The following is a 14,818-nucleotide window of genomic DNA, read 5'->3' as shown; positions in this document are numbered from 1 at the left end:
TTAATCTGGTCAAATCCAGATTAAACGTTAAAAACATCAATTTAAAGAATAATACAAGAAGCGTTTACACCTAAAAACGAAAGAGTATAGTTCTAATATCGGCGGCCTTTAAAACGGAACCGAAAAAGCTAAAAATCAAAATCTAGTACAGGGTCAAAGCAGTCAAAGTAACTAGAACTTGCGGTTTTCCGATTTTTTATTTCAATTTCAAAAATTAAATATTTAACAGGTTAATATAAATATTAATGCAGGCGTGCCCTCATTCATAGAAACGTGAAACTTAATTTTATTACTCAATTACATACAAAAGTTTTGTATAAATATTGTTTTGTTTTAAATAATTTTAAAAAAAGTATAATTGGTTGCCGAACTTCAGGTCTTCAAATTAAATTCTTTTATCTGTGGTTATCTATCTGTCATTTACCTTGGCATTTTGCGTTGTTTGTTGATTGTTTTTACTTGTAGGCTTGTATTTGATTTAATTTGTATTTTCATACACTCTTTATCGTTAACAGTATGTCGGTTGGGTCGGTTGAGGGGGCAAATGACCCTGCAAATTACCGAATGGATTTAAGAGCTCACGTTTTTCGTGTAGCTGAAGAAAACGGTACGCTTCACCCACTTCACACGATTTCCTGAATTTAATCTCAATTTTACAGGTATAAGTAACACCGAAGGCTCCGAATACGACCACTACAAATTAATAAAACTGGTCCGAAAATTTCCAAGTCTCTATAATCCCAAGAACCGCGTGTACAAATACAATAAAGAATGTCAAGATTATATTTGGGAAGCCATAGCAGAGGTCCTTGGGTTAAACAGTAAGTTACAGATAGCTCTACCTATATTTGTCATTAACTTTTTAAAATTTTAGAATCAGATGCAATTACAAAATGGAAAAGTTTGAAAGGGACATTTAGAAAATACCAATATAATTTACGGGGAGGAACAAGCAATGACGGTTCAGCTTACGATGATAATATATTGAATGCGTTAACATTTTTGGAAGATTTTCCAGTCGAACAGGAAGATGCAGGCTCTGACAGTGGTCGTGCATTTTTACGATTACAGTATGATACTGAGAGCGAAGACGATGATGAAACCTTTGAAACCGATTATTTTTATCGATTAACCGATTCGTCATTTAGTGAGATGTCTCCCGAAGAGCAGTTTAATTCTTTAATATCATCAAATAGTCCTGATGTTTTAAAGTTCTTGCTAAGTAGTGATGATATAGTATTTGCCCAATATGTGGCTTATAAAGTTAGTCAGATTGAATGTCCAATAAGGAGACGCGAAATAAAAGAAGAAATTTTCAATATATTATATCAAGCACTTGCAGAAGAATAACGTCAAATAAGAATGTATTAACGCAAAATGTCTGCTTTGAAATAAAAATAGTTTGTAGGTCATTCATTGTTTTATTTTACCAACAATTTATACATCTATAATTTTTTCAGTAATTATATCATTCTGTATACATTAAGTAAACATATCTATTTTTGATTTGACATTGATCGTCTGATTGCCATCTTTTTTAACACTATCAACATTTCAGCACAAATCAAGACATATTCTAATAGAATATGAAATTCTGCATACAAGTGCAGTTTCAACTGTTTTAGGCTTTTATTAATATTTTTTATCAGAGTAGTTGAGTTGAGAGTAATATTTTGGATACATATTGTGTCTCTAAAACTAATTGACACATTTTTAAGACAGCAAAAAATGTTTTTTTAAGTGAGTTTTCAAAGAAGGCCTTTGTGCAAAACACTTGTTACAAACATTGCAAACAAATGGTTTTTCTCCTGTATGTGTCCTTTCATGAGTTGTTACGTCTCCGGATTGAGCAAAACTCTTTCCACATGTCTTACAACTGTAAGGCTTCTCGCCAGTGTGTATTCTCATATGTATAGTTAGATGAGTTTTTCTCCTAAAGTGTTTATCACAAACTGTACATTTATATGGTTTTTCTCCAGTGTGAATTCTCGTATGTACTTTTAGATCACACAGTCTGCCATATGTATTTGGACAATATAAACATTCGTAGGGTTTTGATGATGTATAGTTCACTCTGTAATGTTCATTTTCAAAATTCTGGTAATCTTCATGCATTTCTCTGGTTTTGGAAGGTATAGATTTTAATGATTCATTGTTATGTTGATCAATATGTAGCTTTATGTCACCTAGCACAGAAAACTTTGTGTTACATTTACTACAAACGTAGTTGAAGCAAAGATCTTCATTTGATTCTGTACTTTCAAGTTCGTTATTTTCTTCATGAGATGTAAAATGTGTACGTAGTTCTAAAACGCTGCTAAATTGCTTTTTACATATTCCACATATTGTTTCATAACCGACATTCCAGGTGTTTTCAATATTCTCTCTAGGATTTGTCTCAGATGATTCAATTGTATTGGCTGGTTCTATATTCTCCTGATTTTTGTCTTCTGTAGTAGGGTCTATTGATGTTTCATTTATAAATTCTTCTGTAAGAGTCTTGAAAGTTTTATATGATTCTATACAAACAGTACGAAATTGGTGGCTCTCGTTTAGCTTAAATATACAATTTTCACAAATAGTTATTACATTTTCAGTGATGTACAAATTAGTGAATTTGTAAAATAGTTCAACAAAATCTTCGTATTCTTTATGATCTTTAGGAACACACACCAAGTTCTTATTGGACAGACAAGTATAACATAATTCGTAAGCTCTAACTGCATTTGTATCCTTTGTATCCATTATAAATCTAAAATTAAATTTGTAGAAATGTGTTTTAAGCAAAATGTTTCATTTATCATGCCATTAGTAAAAGTACCGGTATACCAAAGTACCAATTATTTTATACTATATTGCGAAAACTTGATATATGCTATATATGAGTTAAACAAATTGAAAATCATGTAAAATATTTGAAAATACTAAATTATAAAATGAAAATAAAACCACAGATTTAAAACAAGACAACGGTACGATTTTAGCGCCCCCTTTTATTCGTAGATCGAAAGTACCATCTCTTCGGCCATCTATCACACAGAAGATATAATAAATTTATATAAAAATAAAATTTCAAAAAATAGCTACCTGTAATCTGTAATCATGTCTACCTGTCAAATAGTTTGACAAACAATTTTTAGGTTAGTTTTTCGATAAAATTTGGTAAATAAACTTGGCAAGAAAGGTATTTTTAAATGTATTTTTCCCAAAATTTCTTAAAAATAAACCATGGAGTTGGACTTTTCGAAAATTTGCAGAGTCTGTATGGATAAAGGAACGATGATGTCTTTATTTAAAGTGAACATGTACAAAAAGATGATGGCTTGTGCCGCAATTCAGGTGAATATTAGTTGTTTATTATCTACAAACTGTATGTTTTCATTATCTATTACAATATTTTCAGGTTTGGCCTAACGACAATCTTCCTAGTCAAATATGTAACAAATGCGCGTCAAAATTACACCTTTGCTTTCAATTTAAACGGCAGTGTGAGAAGACTGATGTAAAATTGAGGCAATATCTAGCTAGTTTAAGGGATCGAAAAGAAGTGATTAGTATTGAACAGCCAAATATTAATGCCAATCAACCTCACCAAGTAACTATGAATCATATAAGTTGTCTTCTGTAAACTGTGTTAATGATTTTAGGTAGATTCTCAACCTATAAACCAGTGTATTTATATTAGAGAAACTAACAAGATGATAGACTCTATGTTACCTGAGAACCCGAATTATGATCATTTTATGACACATGATCAAGCAGTTACTCAGATAACATACAGTAATATAACAAATCAACAGTTAACAGAGCAATCTTATAATATACAAGGTCCTATAAGGCCGGTATCTGCATTTGCACTTAACACAGCATATACAGCTCCAATACACCTAATTCAACAACCTGCTTTGCCTGTTCAAAATCAAATACAGACAGCTCAGTCTCTTGAGCAAGTTAATGTGAGCTGTAAAAATATAAATGATTTACAGAGTACTGAAAGCGACGATGGAAAACATTGCTCAATTTGCGGCAAAGGTTTTAAAACTAAGGTTAAGTTAAATAGGCACATGAAGATACATAACTATGGTATGGTGGTAATTTTATTTGCGTTTTCCTTACAAAATATCTATATTCTTTTATATTTATATGTGTGCAGCCGATTTACCCCACAAATGTAAGATATGTAACAAAGGATTTTCACATAGCGGTAACTTTAAAATACATATGCGAATACATAACAATGAAAGGCCATTTAAGTGTCCTGTTTGTGCCAGAGGTTGTCGCCAAGCCCAGGATCTTGAAAAACACATGAGAACACATACAGGTTAGAATAAGATTGTTTTATACATAAAAAAATCTTTTTTTAAATTTTTATTTAGGTGAAAGACCACACAAATGTCATTTATGTCCTAAAGCTTTTGCCACAAGTTCAAATTTAATCGCTCACATTAGAACGCATACAGGAGAACGACCGTATGTTTGTTCTCTTTGTTCCAAAGCCTTTTGCCAGTCGAATGAACTTACAAAACATGTGAGGACACATACTGGGGAGAAGAGTCATAAGTGTGAAGTCTGCAAAAAAGGTAATTAAGAAACTGACTAACTGTAATTAACTGTCAAAAATTGTCTTTTTTCTTGTATCTTTACACATTGAATGCTTTGGTTTTTGAGATATTGAAATATGCATGCTATAATAAAAAAGTTTGTCAACACCCTGTACATTTCAAAGTAATTTTAAGTTATGCACATTGCTTTCCCACATATACCCGTAAAATATTTTGTTTCTACATCTTTCCGTTTTCGTATAATCAACCGAGGCGAATGAGGTGCGCCACCCTGTATATACGGGTGTCCCAGAAATAAGTGCAAATAACTGGTAGTATAGTTCAACCCCAGAAACACGCCTATGAGTTTTTTTTGCGAAAAAAAAAATGTTGAAATTTTAAAATTTTTCTTGACGTTTTCCGGAAAATTTGAAAAAACTTTTTAGTGCCACTTGTTTATTCACCTCAGATTTCTCTAAAGGTGCGTATTCATTATCCGCACGAACGAACGAACGAACGAATGAACGTACGCTAGTGGTATGGACGGGGACCGCACGATAGAACCGCACGAGAAGACCGCACGCATTTCTTCATTCGCGCGCCAGTTCAAATCGTCAAGATATTGTTATAAACCTGTTTTTTTTTTGTTTATATACCGTCATTGAATTATCGCTAAGCAAGTTACTATGGAGCAGTGCATAAGGAGTCGGGCTAGGAAGCGAGAGACCGGAGTTCGAATCTCGGCCGGAACATCACTTTTTATTTTTTTTAAATACTGTTGTATTCTATAGTTTATTTTTGTAGTATAAGAAAAAGAACTATTTATTCTGTTATTTTTAATCTCCGTTATTAATATAAATTGATTGTTAGTACAATACCTCATTTAATATAAAATAATATTCTACTTTTTGAAATGTATCGGGCCCTAATTGTACCTAAAAGTAATATATTTTTAGTGATATACCATATTGTAAACTATTTAATATTTTAGTCACTTAAAAAGTTAATTTGCATTGAATAATTGCCTACCATTAAAGGAAATTTGAGCTATATAATCCTTGATGGGCATATTCTGGGTATGCAAATACTTCCTTTAAATTTTGGGTGTCGTTCAACCGATTTATTCTCAAAACCAGAAACTTCTACATATAAAAAGAAGCAGAGGTCACTAATTATAATAAACTTCACCCTTGGTATTACTTCCACTAATTATAATAAACTTCACCCTTAGAATTACTTCTATCACAATTACAATACGTTCATCTGCATTGGCATTTTCTACTTTTCGATGGGAAACAATAAACTTCCCAATATTTTTTAAATGATGTAACAATTCCTCTTGTGGTTACTTTTCCATAGATATCCTCAACTCTGTCCTCATGTGAATTCAGAGGCAATGAAAATGAAAATTATTTACCATAAACATCGCAAACTAAAAACCTAATAAACAATTTTATACCGAATATAGAAATAAATTCAGTATTCTTACCTATCGTCCAAATCCATGTTAATAGATAATTATTATTTTTAAATATATTTTTGGAACTGCTGGTTTTAGTAATTATTAAATTAAACGAACTAAAAAGTCTTAAAATAAACAATTCTTAACCATAACCCCAAAAATTGCAGATCTCCTGTCAACTTTCTTTATTTTTTATTTATTCATTATTTTCCTAGTGACGTCACAGGTGGTATGCGCGAACTGAACGAAATTGGAGCCGCTATCATCGTACCTTGTATTCTTTGTACCATGACGTCTAAACGCCTTTGATGTACCGACTCGAAGCGGATGGTCGAGCGCACGAACGAACGAACGGCCGCATGCGTTCGGTCCCCGTCTAATTATACCGCACTTTCATTCGTTCGTTCGTTCGTTCGTTCGTTCGTTCGTTCGGATAATGAATACGCACCTTAAATCTGAAAGCGCACGCAGGCGAACGCCTTTGGTGTACCGACTCGAAGCGGATGGTCGAGCGCACGACCGAACGAACGGCCGCATGCGTTCGGTCCCCGTCTAAATATACCGCACTTTCATTCGTTCGTTCGTTCGTTCGGATAATGAATACGCATCTTAAGGTGTATCTAAACCTTGCAGTGTTGCAACCTCCTATGTTATTCACATTCTACATAGTTCTACATTTATAAATTCATAGACAAATTTCTAGGTTAGATAAGATATTACGCATGTAGTGGGCGGAGCTTAAAAATTACTATCCGGGTGACGTCATGCGCGCGGAGAACCGATTTGCCACCGCCAGGGATCTTTTGAGAGAAGATATGGCGCATGTAGTTGGCGGAGCTTAACAGAAAATTATTACCCTAGTGACGTCATGCGCGCGGAGAACAGATTTGCGACCGCCAAGGATCTTATCTAACCTTCTTGTATCATGGCGACAAAGGAGCAGTGAGCAGTTACCACGTTACCAGTGATGCGCGGCTCTCTTGGTCGACGGTTGGGCTGTCGATGAAATTGCCGAAATACATCGCAAAAATAGCGAAAAAACAAAATACGTATTTAAAATTGTTGAGTGAAACATGTATTTTCTTAGATTGAAAGTAGTTCGTAAAGTGGCGATAAGAGACTATAATTCTCAACATTTATTCATTCAGAAAGGTATTCAAAGTAATGTGTGCTTTTCAAGGTGTTTTGTAAATCAGTGGTTCAAATTGTGATGAAGCCTATATGAAAATAATGTGTTAAGTTAAAAATGGGGACTGTTATTTTAGTAGTTATTGTAATAATAAATAATAGCATGTACAAGTAAAGCAGCACAGTGAAGTGTATTTTAGTTAAATGTGTATCGAAAAAGAGAACTGTCACAATGTACAGTTACTCGATCGATGTGTACAGTTACTCGATCTGTCATAAGTATCTTTTTTATGCCCACTTGCACCGTTTGTATAAACTTTGTTTAAAGGCTAAACAGTGATTAACTATATAGTATTTTATTATAGTTAATCACTGTTTAGGCTTCAAACAAAGTTTATACAAACGGTGCAAGTGGGCATTAATGTTGGGTAAGTTTTTTTATTTAACTTTTTTAACTTTTAAACATTTAACTTTTAATTTATTTTATGTAATAATATCACAATCTTAAAAATGTAAGGCATCTCTGCAAACTCCTCAGGTGTTGTGATTTTATGACTTACTTTTAAACATATACTTTCTTGTACATATGGCAACACAGTGCGTCGAATTAACTGAAATCCGGGCTTGATCCGGTTACTTGGATATAGTTGGCGATATCTGCCGGCGGTTCTCAAAATGTTGCGATTATTTTTTTAAATTTTCAAAGATAAGTAACTCCGTTATTTTCAATTTATTTTAAAAATGGTAAAGAGAAAATATGTTTATTTTGACCAGATCTACCACCCCTTATAATATCTGCACTCATTTCTGGGATACCCTGTATATGTATGTGCTATGATATTTAAATGTCAACATTTTGATAGGTTTCAACGGTTCAAGTTCATTAGCAGTCCACAAAAGAATTCACACTGGCGAAAAACCCTACATCTGTAACTACTGTCAACGAGGATTCTCCTCCTCAAATTGTCTAACGAATCACGTGAAGAAACACCAGAGCGACGAGGTCATCAGGTGTATTCACTGCGACCTAGTGTTTGTGAATATGACCGATTTGAAAAGTCACTTGGTCGCTCAGCACAATATCACTGACATTGTGATATTCGAGGACGAATGTGGCAACATAAAGTCTAAACCAAACAATAACCTGAAATGCGGGATGTGTGATAAATTGTTTGTTGAAGTGAACTTGTATAATGAACATTTGAAATCGCATGATGAAGGACAGGAAAGCTAACATTTGGAGTTGTTTGTCATGGTTTAGTAATTATTAATTATTGAAGTATGACATCAAGACAAGTGTCGTTAGTCATTAATATGTCTAAAATACTTGAAAGTCATATGCCGGGTCCAGACCAGAGAGAACACTAATAACTAAAGTGAGAGAGACCGATCAACGTTAATTTTTGAAGACTGTGTTAGTGCATTAGTAGGTTGCATTTATACCTATATATTGGCGCCAAAAATTTAAAATTTGTATATTTGAACCGAATCTTAATTTTTAAAGCTTATAATAAGAAATCTTCGTAGTTTTTTTAGATTATTTTGTTGACAACGAAAATTTATTATTAGACTTTAAAGCATTATTAAAACATATAAATAAAATACTGTGTAGGAACATAATAATTTATTTAACTCCATACTCCAACTCAAGGCTGCAATCTTCAATATCTTTTTTATCTAACTCGGCTGGGATTGAACAGGGAAGCACGGATGGGAGCTCGCCTAGAGCATCAGTAGGTATCCCGCAGGTATTCAATGTTTTTGATAGTCTTTATTCTATAACAAGAACCTATCAGTTGAAGAAAATAATTTGTATTACTGGTAATAATACCAGGTATAATACCTAGTCGTTCCATAGGTATCAGAAAAGAATGTGATGTTTTACTTTTACAGTCAGATTTATCTTATATAGGTTATGCTTATGTAAATTAGCAATGTACGATTATTATGTGTACTCACTATTACTATTAGGTATGTTAAAATAATTGCCTTAAAAAACCTTTAAAGGAAACGTTATTTCTGGATCTCAACCACAAAACAAATCGTGGAACCTGAAATAATCAATAATGACAATAATCTTCTCTTCTGACAAGCTAAAAGAACAGGCACCTTCAGTCAAAAACAATTTATTACTCCGATTATCAACAGATTTTAGTTATCTCCTTCTAGAGCTAAGAAATAGAAAAAACTACTGACAATCTAATTAATCCTGTCAAATGTTTAGCTTGCAAAGTTGAAAACTTCCTTTTTTGACCGGCTAAACGCTATGCGCGTCTGGGATGCGCGGTGATAAAATAAACTTGTCTACGAAATCACTTTAGTTATTAGTTTCTCTCTGGTCCAGACCAAGCAGGCAAAACAACGACAAGACAGAAACATTCATGTTTTACGACAAAATTGCGACAAATCCAATATATTTCTGTGACATTTTTGTCTCATTTTTGTTTTGTTTCAAAATTCGGGGACTTTTCAATGTCCCGTCTCGAGTCGGTAAAGATCAAAGTGTCTATGTTTTGTTCGTATATTTTACAAGTTGTCGGCGCAGTATGGGTGGCGTGTGCTGCCAACAGTAGGAGACCAGTGAAATCACACATGGTTAATAAAACTAAATCGCAACAAACAAACTTTTGACTTTGTTGTACTTTTGTCATTGCGGTGTGGACAATTTGTATCAAGTTTGTCTTGTCAGAATTCCCCATTTTTTGTCGCAAGTTTGTCTTGTTTTTGTCTGAAAATCGTGTTTACTTTTCGTCGCCTTGGTACCCGGCATTAGAAATTGGAAATTTTTTCTCATATTTATTTTTTTATTCTAGAGTACCGCATGATCGAAAAAAAAACGGCGTCAAAGACAGCTGTAGATGTAAATTAACACTAATCATAGAGAGATTAAAAAAGGAAGAGCCATTAAAAAAATTAAGGAGAATATGGGTCAAGAAATTACGTCTAGGGCCTGACCTCGCCTAAATTATCATCGATTGTCATTCCTCGGCCATCTTTGACGCCGATTTTTTTCGATCGTATGGTATTTCTCAACACAAGACTGACATGTTTGAAGTTTTATCACTTTTAAATATATTTTCGTGAAATGTATATATTTAAAGATTTATGTGAAAGATAATTAACATATACAGGGTGACCCAGCTTTACGAAAAAGCACTATATCGGGTTTTTGGTTTAAGATTTTCACTCCAATCGTTTTTATAAAATATTACTCTTATAAAAAGTACTTCCAGATATATTTTTTTAATAATTTGATTGACTGTACAAAAACTATACTTATATTTCATGTCAATTAAACTTTTAGTAAATTAAATTCATTGTTGCCAACCATGGACATATTCGGCGTCGAGCTGACCAACTTGAATTTAAATTTCGCGCTGGGGATTCAGGTGGTAGCTCTGCTGCAAAAAATGTCAAGTTGCCGCATTTATTTATTTATTTCTTGACATTGTCATTCGTTTTGACACTTTAGTTTTGTATTGACCCATATGTGTATTAGTAGACCTTGCAGTTGAACGAATTGTTCTTTTTAGAACCTGTTTTAGTGCGAAGTGTACAAGATAGCTTAATAGCCGTAAAAAAGAGAACTTTATTAGAATATTTTGAACAGGAAAGCGGTAGTAATGGCCATTTATGTCTCTTAAGTGCCGTTAAGAATGTGAGTTTTGTTGATGTAAATATATAATAACTATTTATATATTTATAATTAATTTATTTTTGTTTCTATGTTGTCTGCAAACAGAAACCTGATATTATGATCATTTTAAAAACAGTGGATCACCCTGTATAGTTATTTTGGCCAGTTATTATTTGTGCAAGTTTTAAATTTTCTAAAATGAGTTCTCTATATTTTATATCTAATGAATATATAAATTAATCATATACAAAGTATCATTAATAAATGTACCATATTATCGAGAAAAGAAACGACGTCAAGTTAGCTTGGAATTCACCATTGATAATATTTTCCATATAATTTGTCATGTATACAAAATTACAACGATCTTTTTTCAAGTCAACTCGACACAGTTTTTTAATAAGAGTTTAAAAAAAACATTTTATTCTTGTACAAAATTTGTCCTATTAAATGTCTTGTAAAAAATAAAATATATACCTATACTTATATAAAAAAATAATAAAATTAATACATTTTCAAATACATATACCCCTTTATTTGAAGAATTAAAATTCAACAACTTCAATAAAGAAATTTTTAGTCCTACAGTTTTTCTTTAAACAAAATGAAAATAATGCAAAAAACATTTCTGTATGTGATTTTTGTTTTTGGGACATTGGGTAGGTACAGAAAATAAATAAAAAGCAATATACTTACTAATAGTTCTTTATGTAAAAGTTTAAAATCATGAAAATACAAGAAACTTTTTATTACAATATAAACATTTTAATAAATATATAGTTTTCATTTATCCCTAATAACAATAACTTTATTTAGGTATTATTGTTATTTACAACAAAAGGTTAACTGCGAATTATAATAAATTTACCTTTTTTTATATTTATCTAGTACTTATTTTTATTTACATTTGTCTACTACTGTCTTTATAACTTTCAAGCACCATTATTTTTATAAAAAAAAAATCAAAAAACTTGGAATGGATTAATAATAGCTGCGTTGAAACATTAAAAACAAATTAAAACTAAACCTTATTTTAATCTATTCGCTAAAAATCACATTTTCGAAGTATTTCTATTCTCCTTACAGTAAAAGAAGGCACATACAGAACCTCTTATACTATCCCAGTCTTTCTCAAACCTCGTGGTTCTCTCATCATTGAACTCTGCCCAGGTATTATCGCTTAGAATCCCATGTCCGTAGTAGTGACCATGATCCATCGTACCTCTATGCTGAGCAACTGAATACAACTTGTAAAAGCACTTTCCAAACTGAAAAGACAAGTCAAAATTCACACAAACGTTATTTTTCCTTGTTTCTTGGTATTCGTCTTGGTAGTACCTTTTTAAGACGATAACTAGGATTTCTGGTTCAACTATGATGTTTTTTCGGTTTATCACCTTCATGTTTTGACATCTTGAACATTTATAGTCCAATATCTGATTGTCCTCCATGTATTCATGGATTAATTCTTTTAAATGTACCATCCTCAAGGTCGCGCGGTATGGGACAGATAACATTAATGTATTATCGGTTTCATATGAAACAGCTTGCAAGTGACACACCTGACATATTTTTGTACATTGAAACTGATGGTAAAACAAATCCACCCAGAAAGAGGTCCTACCCTGTAGGTGAGAGTACCAAGACTTCTCTCTTTCACTCATAACTTTTGTTGTTATATCCTGAGCACAATCGTCATTAAGGTGATTTAAAAGAAACAGAAAGAACTCCATGCAATCTTCATGATTTCCTTTCTTATATACCGGATCTAACTTGCAAACTACATCATAAAAACTAGTTGGTCTGTATACTTTTTTATCGTACTCAGTTCCTTCGCAAAGAGCTCTAACAACACTGGCAAATTCAAGGATAATTTCTGGAGGTCTTCTAGTGACGTGATTAACGAAATTCGCCAGCAATATACTCCTGATAATGGGAATACACTTTAAGCACTGCAATACCGTGTTCATGTAGCAAGTATTTTTAATGTTTACTAGACCGCACCATCCACCAAAGACTTGCATGGGTTTTTTAGGTTTAGTTTCCCTCCTGATCGGAGGAGGAAGTTTGGTTTTTGATTCAGAACCTGATGAGTCACCTTCAGAGCCTTTTGCCTTCCCACCGACCATTTTATTTTTCTTGTTTCTCGCTTCATTCAGTAACCTCATTCTGTGTTCCTCAATTTTATTTCGGATTATATCTGGTGTCGTCTCATCTTTGGTTATATCTGAAGGCATTTTATCAACTGCTGATCCACCACCTTTAGGCCCTATATCTATATCTTTTTCTATGTTTTTCTTCTCAATTTCTTCAATGTTATTAATTTTCTTGGGTAACTCTTCAGGTTCTTCTTCCGATTCTTCATTATTAACTGAATCTTCAAGTTCCTGAATTGTGAAGTGCTTCAATTGCATCACACCAGTGTTTTCTTCAGGATATGAGATATTTTCCAGTTCTAATAGTTCATCAATGTCTTCATTGTGTCTTACAAAATTCACGTTAACATTGGACACTGAAATTGGATAGCTCTCCAAAAACCCTCGAAAACCACCGTCTAGAATTACTGGGGCTTGTTTATAGTTACGGTTGATGTCCCACTCTGTTATAGACGCTTTTAGAAAGCTCAGTTTCGTACTGGTTACATTCTCAGAACTGGAATTCCAATCAAGAAACACAATAATAAGATAACTGTCTCTTTTGTTCCATATATTCTGAGCATCGTCTTTCAGCTTGGTTTGTATGACATTTGCAGATAGTCCTGGGCCTAATACATCTTCTGGTACATTAATAATGTTTTCGAATTTAATTTTGGACTCCTCAAACTCATTGGTAGGTCGAATATCAACAACCAGGATGTTCATCTTGTTGATTATTGCTTCATATAATTGCTTTGCTGATATAAATTCACTAGAAAATAGAGGTGAGTCTCCGTTTACATAATTACTAGCTGGAGTCTCTGGTTGGACATATATTATTGACTCTTTCTGTTTTTTCCTTCGATGTTCTTCATATCTGGATATTAAAATTGGTCTTAATTCTTCAATTTTGTCCTCGACTCTTGAAAGTTCATGCTCATATTTTATCATAACAAATTTCCTGTCTCCTATTTGGCATAGTCTATTTACAGCGTGCCGATAGCGTAAGCAAAGTATGTAACATTTTTCTTGGTTTAATGACGATTTGGAAATTTCTGTGTAGATGTTTTTCATTACCTTTTCAATAACTTGTGGGTTTTTCACTTTCAGTACATCTTTAGTTTGGGCCAAACGTTCAAGATCAACGATATCACTGGCAATGTTTAAATCAATTATTCCCTGCATGATTACCAGTTATTTTTCTTGAGATATCTACGTTCTAGAATGGTACCTTTTAAATTTTTAGAAAAACAGCAAACTCTTTGTTAATTGTCTTCAAGTCTTTAAAGAGTACTGTCACTAGCCGATTCGTAAAATCTTTCTACAGGTAATTAATAAAAACTTTTTAAACATTCTTTTTAAATTAAATAGACAAACAGCTGATTAGATTTTAAAAGGAAGGAGGGGTTTATCAAAAGTCAAATCTGACGTTTATCTGTTTATATTTTTTCATTTTATATTTTTTCCTTACCAAACCAGAGACCAAACCTTCTTGTTGATTTAGAAACTCTTCATCTAATAACCATTTGAATTTTTCTTCTACAAATGATATAGTTTTTTTTTGTCTACTTTTGTAGTTTTTAAATTTTTTTATTATGCAATATATGCAACTCATAATACAGGGCAAGTTTTTACATGGTATTTAATTTGTTCCAAATCCAAACTAAATCTTTTTGGAAATTTTATTGACACTAAAAGATTGACATAATTATAGCTGTATTTATCGCTAATATAAATTACAATTTATAAAATATAAAGTATAAAATAGTTCAAATGTCCAAATTTGTTTTTGTTCCGGTGCGCCATCTTGTGGAAAATAGTAGAAACAATATATTTTAGTTATACAGAAATCTGTTATAGGAAGAAATCTATAATTCGGGTTTGACACATCGCTAAATGGAAATGTCCTTGATTT

At 32.6% G+C, this 14,818-nt stretch overlaps 4 protein-coding genes across 5 annotated transcripts; 2 read left to right on the top strand and 2 right to left on the bottom strand.

Moving 5' to 3' along the window:
* The first annotated feature begins 422 nt into the window (after positions 1 to 422).
* On the top strand, positions 423 to 1,412 carry LOC115886378. Its single transcript, XM_030905486.1, has 3 exons — positions 423 to 607; positions 660 to 821; positions 875 to 1,412. Exons 1-3 carry the CDS (start codon positions 517 to 519, stop codon positions 1,348 to 1,350), a joined length of 729 nt encoding a protein of 242 aa, XP_030761346.1. The 5' UTR covers positions 423 to 516; the 3' UTR covers positions 1,351 to 1,412.
* On the bottom strand, positions 1,406 to 2,946 carry LOC115886377 (zinc finger protein 195-like). 2 transcript variants are annotated; one of them, XM_030905484.1, is made up of 2 exons: positions 2,807 to 2,946; positions 1,406 to 2,752 (listed from the first exon to the last, which is right to left on the bottom strand). In XM_030905484.1, exon 2 carries the CDS (start codon positions 2,743 to 2,745, stop codon positions 1,714 to 1,716), a length of 1,032 nt encoding a protein of 343 aa, XP_030761344.1. In that variant the 5' UTR covers positions 2,746 to 2,752; positions 2,807 to 2,946; the 3' UTR covers positions 1,406 to 1,713. The 2 variants fall into 2 exon arrangements, with proteins under 2 accessions (XP_030761344.1, XP_030761345.1); XM_030905485.1 differs by having other exon boundaries at positions 2,822 to 2,946.
* A 196-nt stretch (positions 2,947 to 3,142) lies between these two features.
* Positions 3,143 to 8,615, top strand: LOC115886376 (zinc finger protein 184-like). The gene is made up of 6 exons (XM_030905483.1): positions 3,143 to 3,339; positions 3,404 to 3,595; positions 3,648 to 4,083; positions 4,154 to 4,321; positions 4,377 to 4,580; positions 7,995 to 8,615. Exons 1-6 carry the CDS (start codon positions 3,229 to 3,231, stop codon positions 8,363 to 8,365), a joined length of 1,482 nt encoding a protein of 493 aa, XP_030761343.1. The 5' UTR covers positions 3,143 to 3,228; the 3' UTR covers positions 8,366 to 8,615.
* Positions 8,616 to 11,457: 2,842 nt separating this feature from the next.
* Positions 11,458 to 14,311, bottom strand: LOC115886431 (ubiquitin carboxyl-terminal hydrolase 8-like). The gene has a single exon (XM_030905575.1). The coding sequence runs from the start codon at positions 14,086 to 14,088 to the stop codon at positions 11,821 to 11,823; it is 2,268 nt and encodes a 755-aa protein (XP_030761435.1). The 5' UTR covers positions 14,089 to 14,311; the 3' UTR covers positions 11,458 to 11,820.
* Between the last annotated feature and the right edge of the window lie 507 nt (positions 14,312 to 14,818).

Source organism: Sitophilus oryzae, unplaced genomic scaffold (assembly GCF_002938485.1).
Source record: "Sitophilus oryzae breed Bouriz unplaced genomic scaffold, Soryzae_2.0 scaffold_488_pilon_pilon, whole genome shotgun sequence".
Classification (NCBI taxonomy): domain Eukaryota; kingdom Metazoa; phylum Arthropoda; class Insecta; order Coleoptera; family Curculionidae; genus Sitophilus; species Sitophilus oryzae.
The sequence above is the reverse complement of the archived record's forward strand: the minus strand, read 5'-3'. Positions and strand labels throughout refer to the sequence as shown.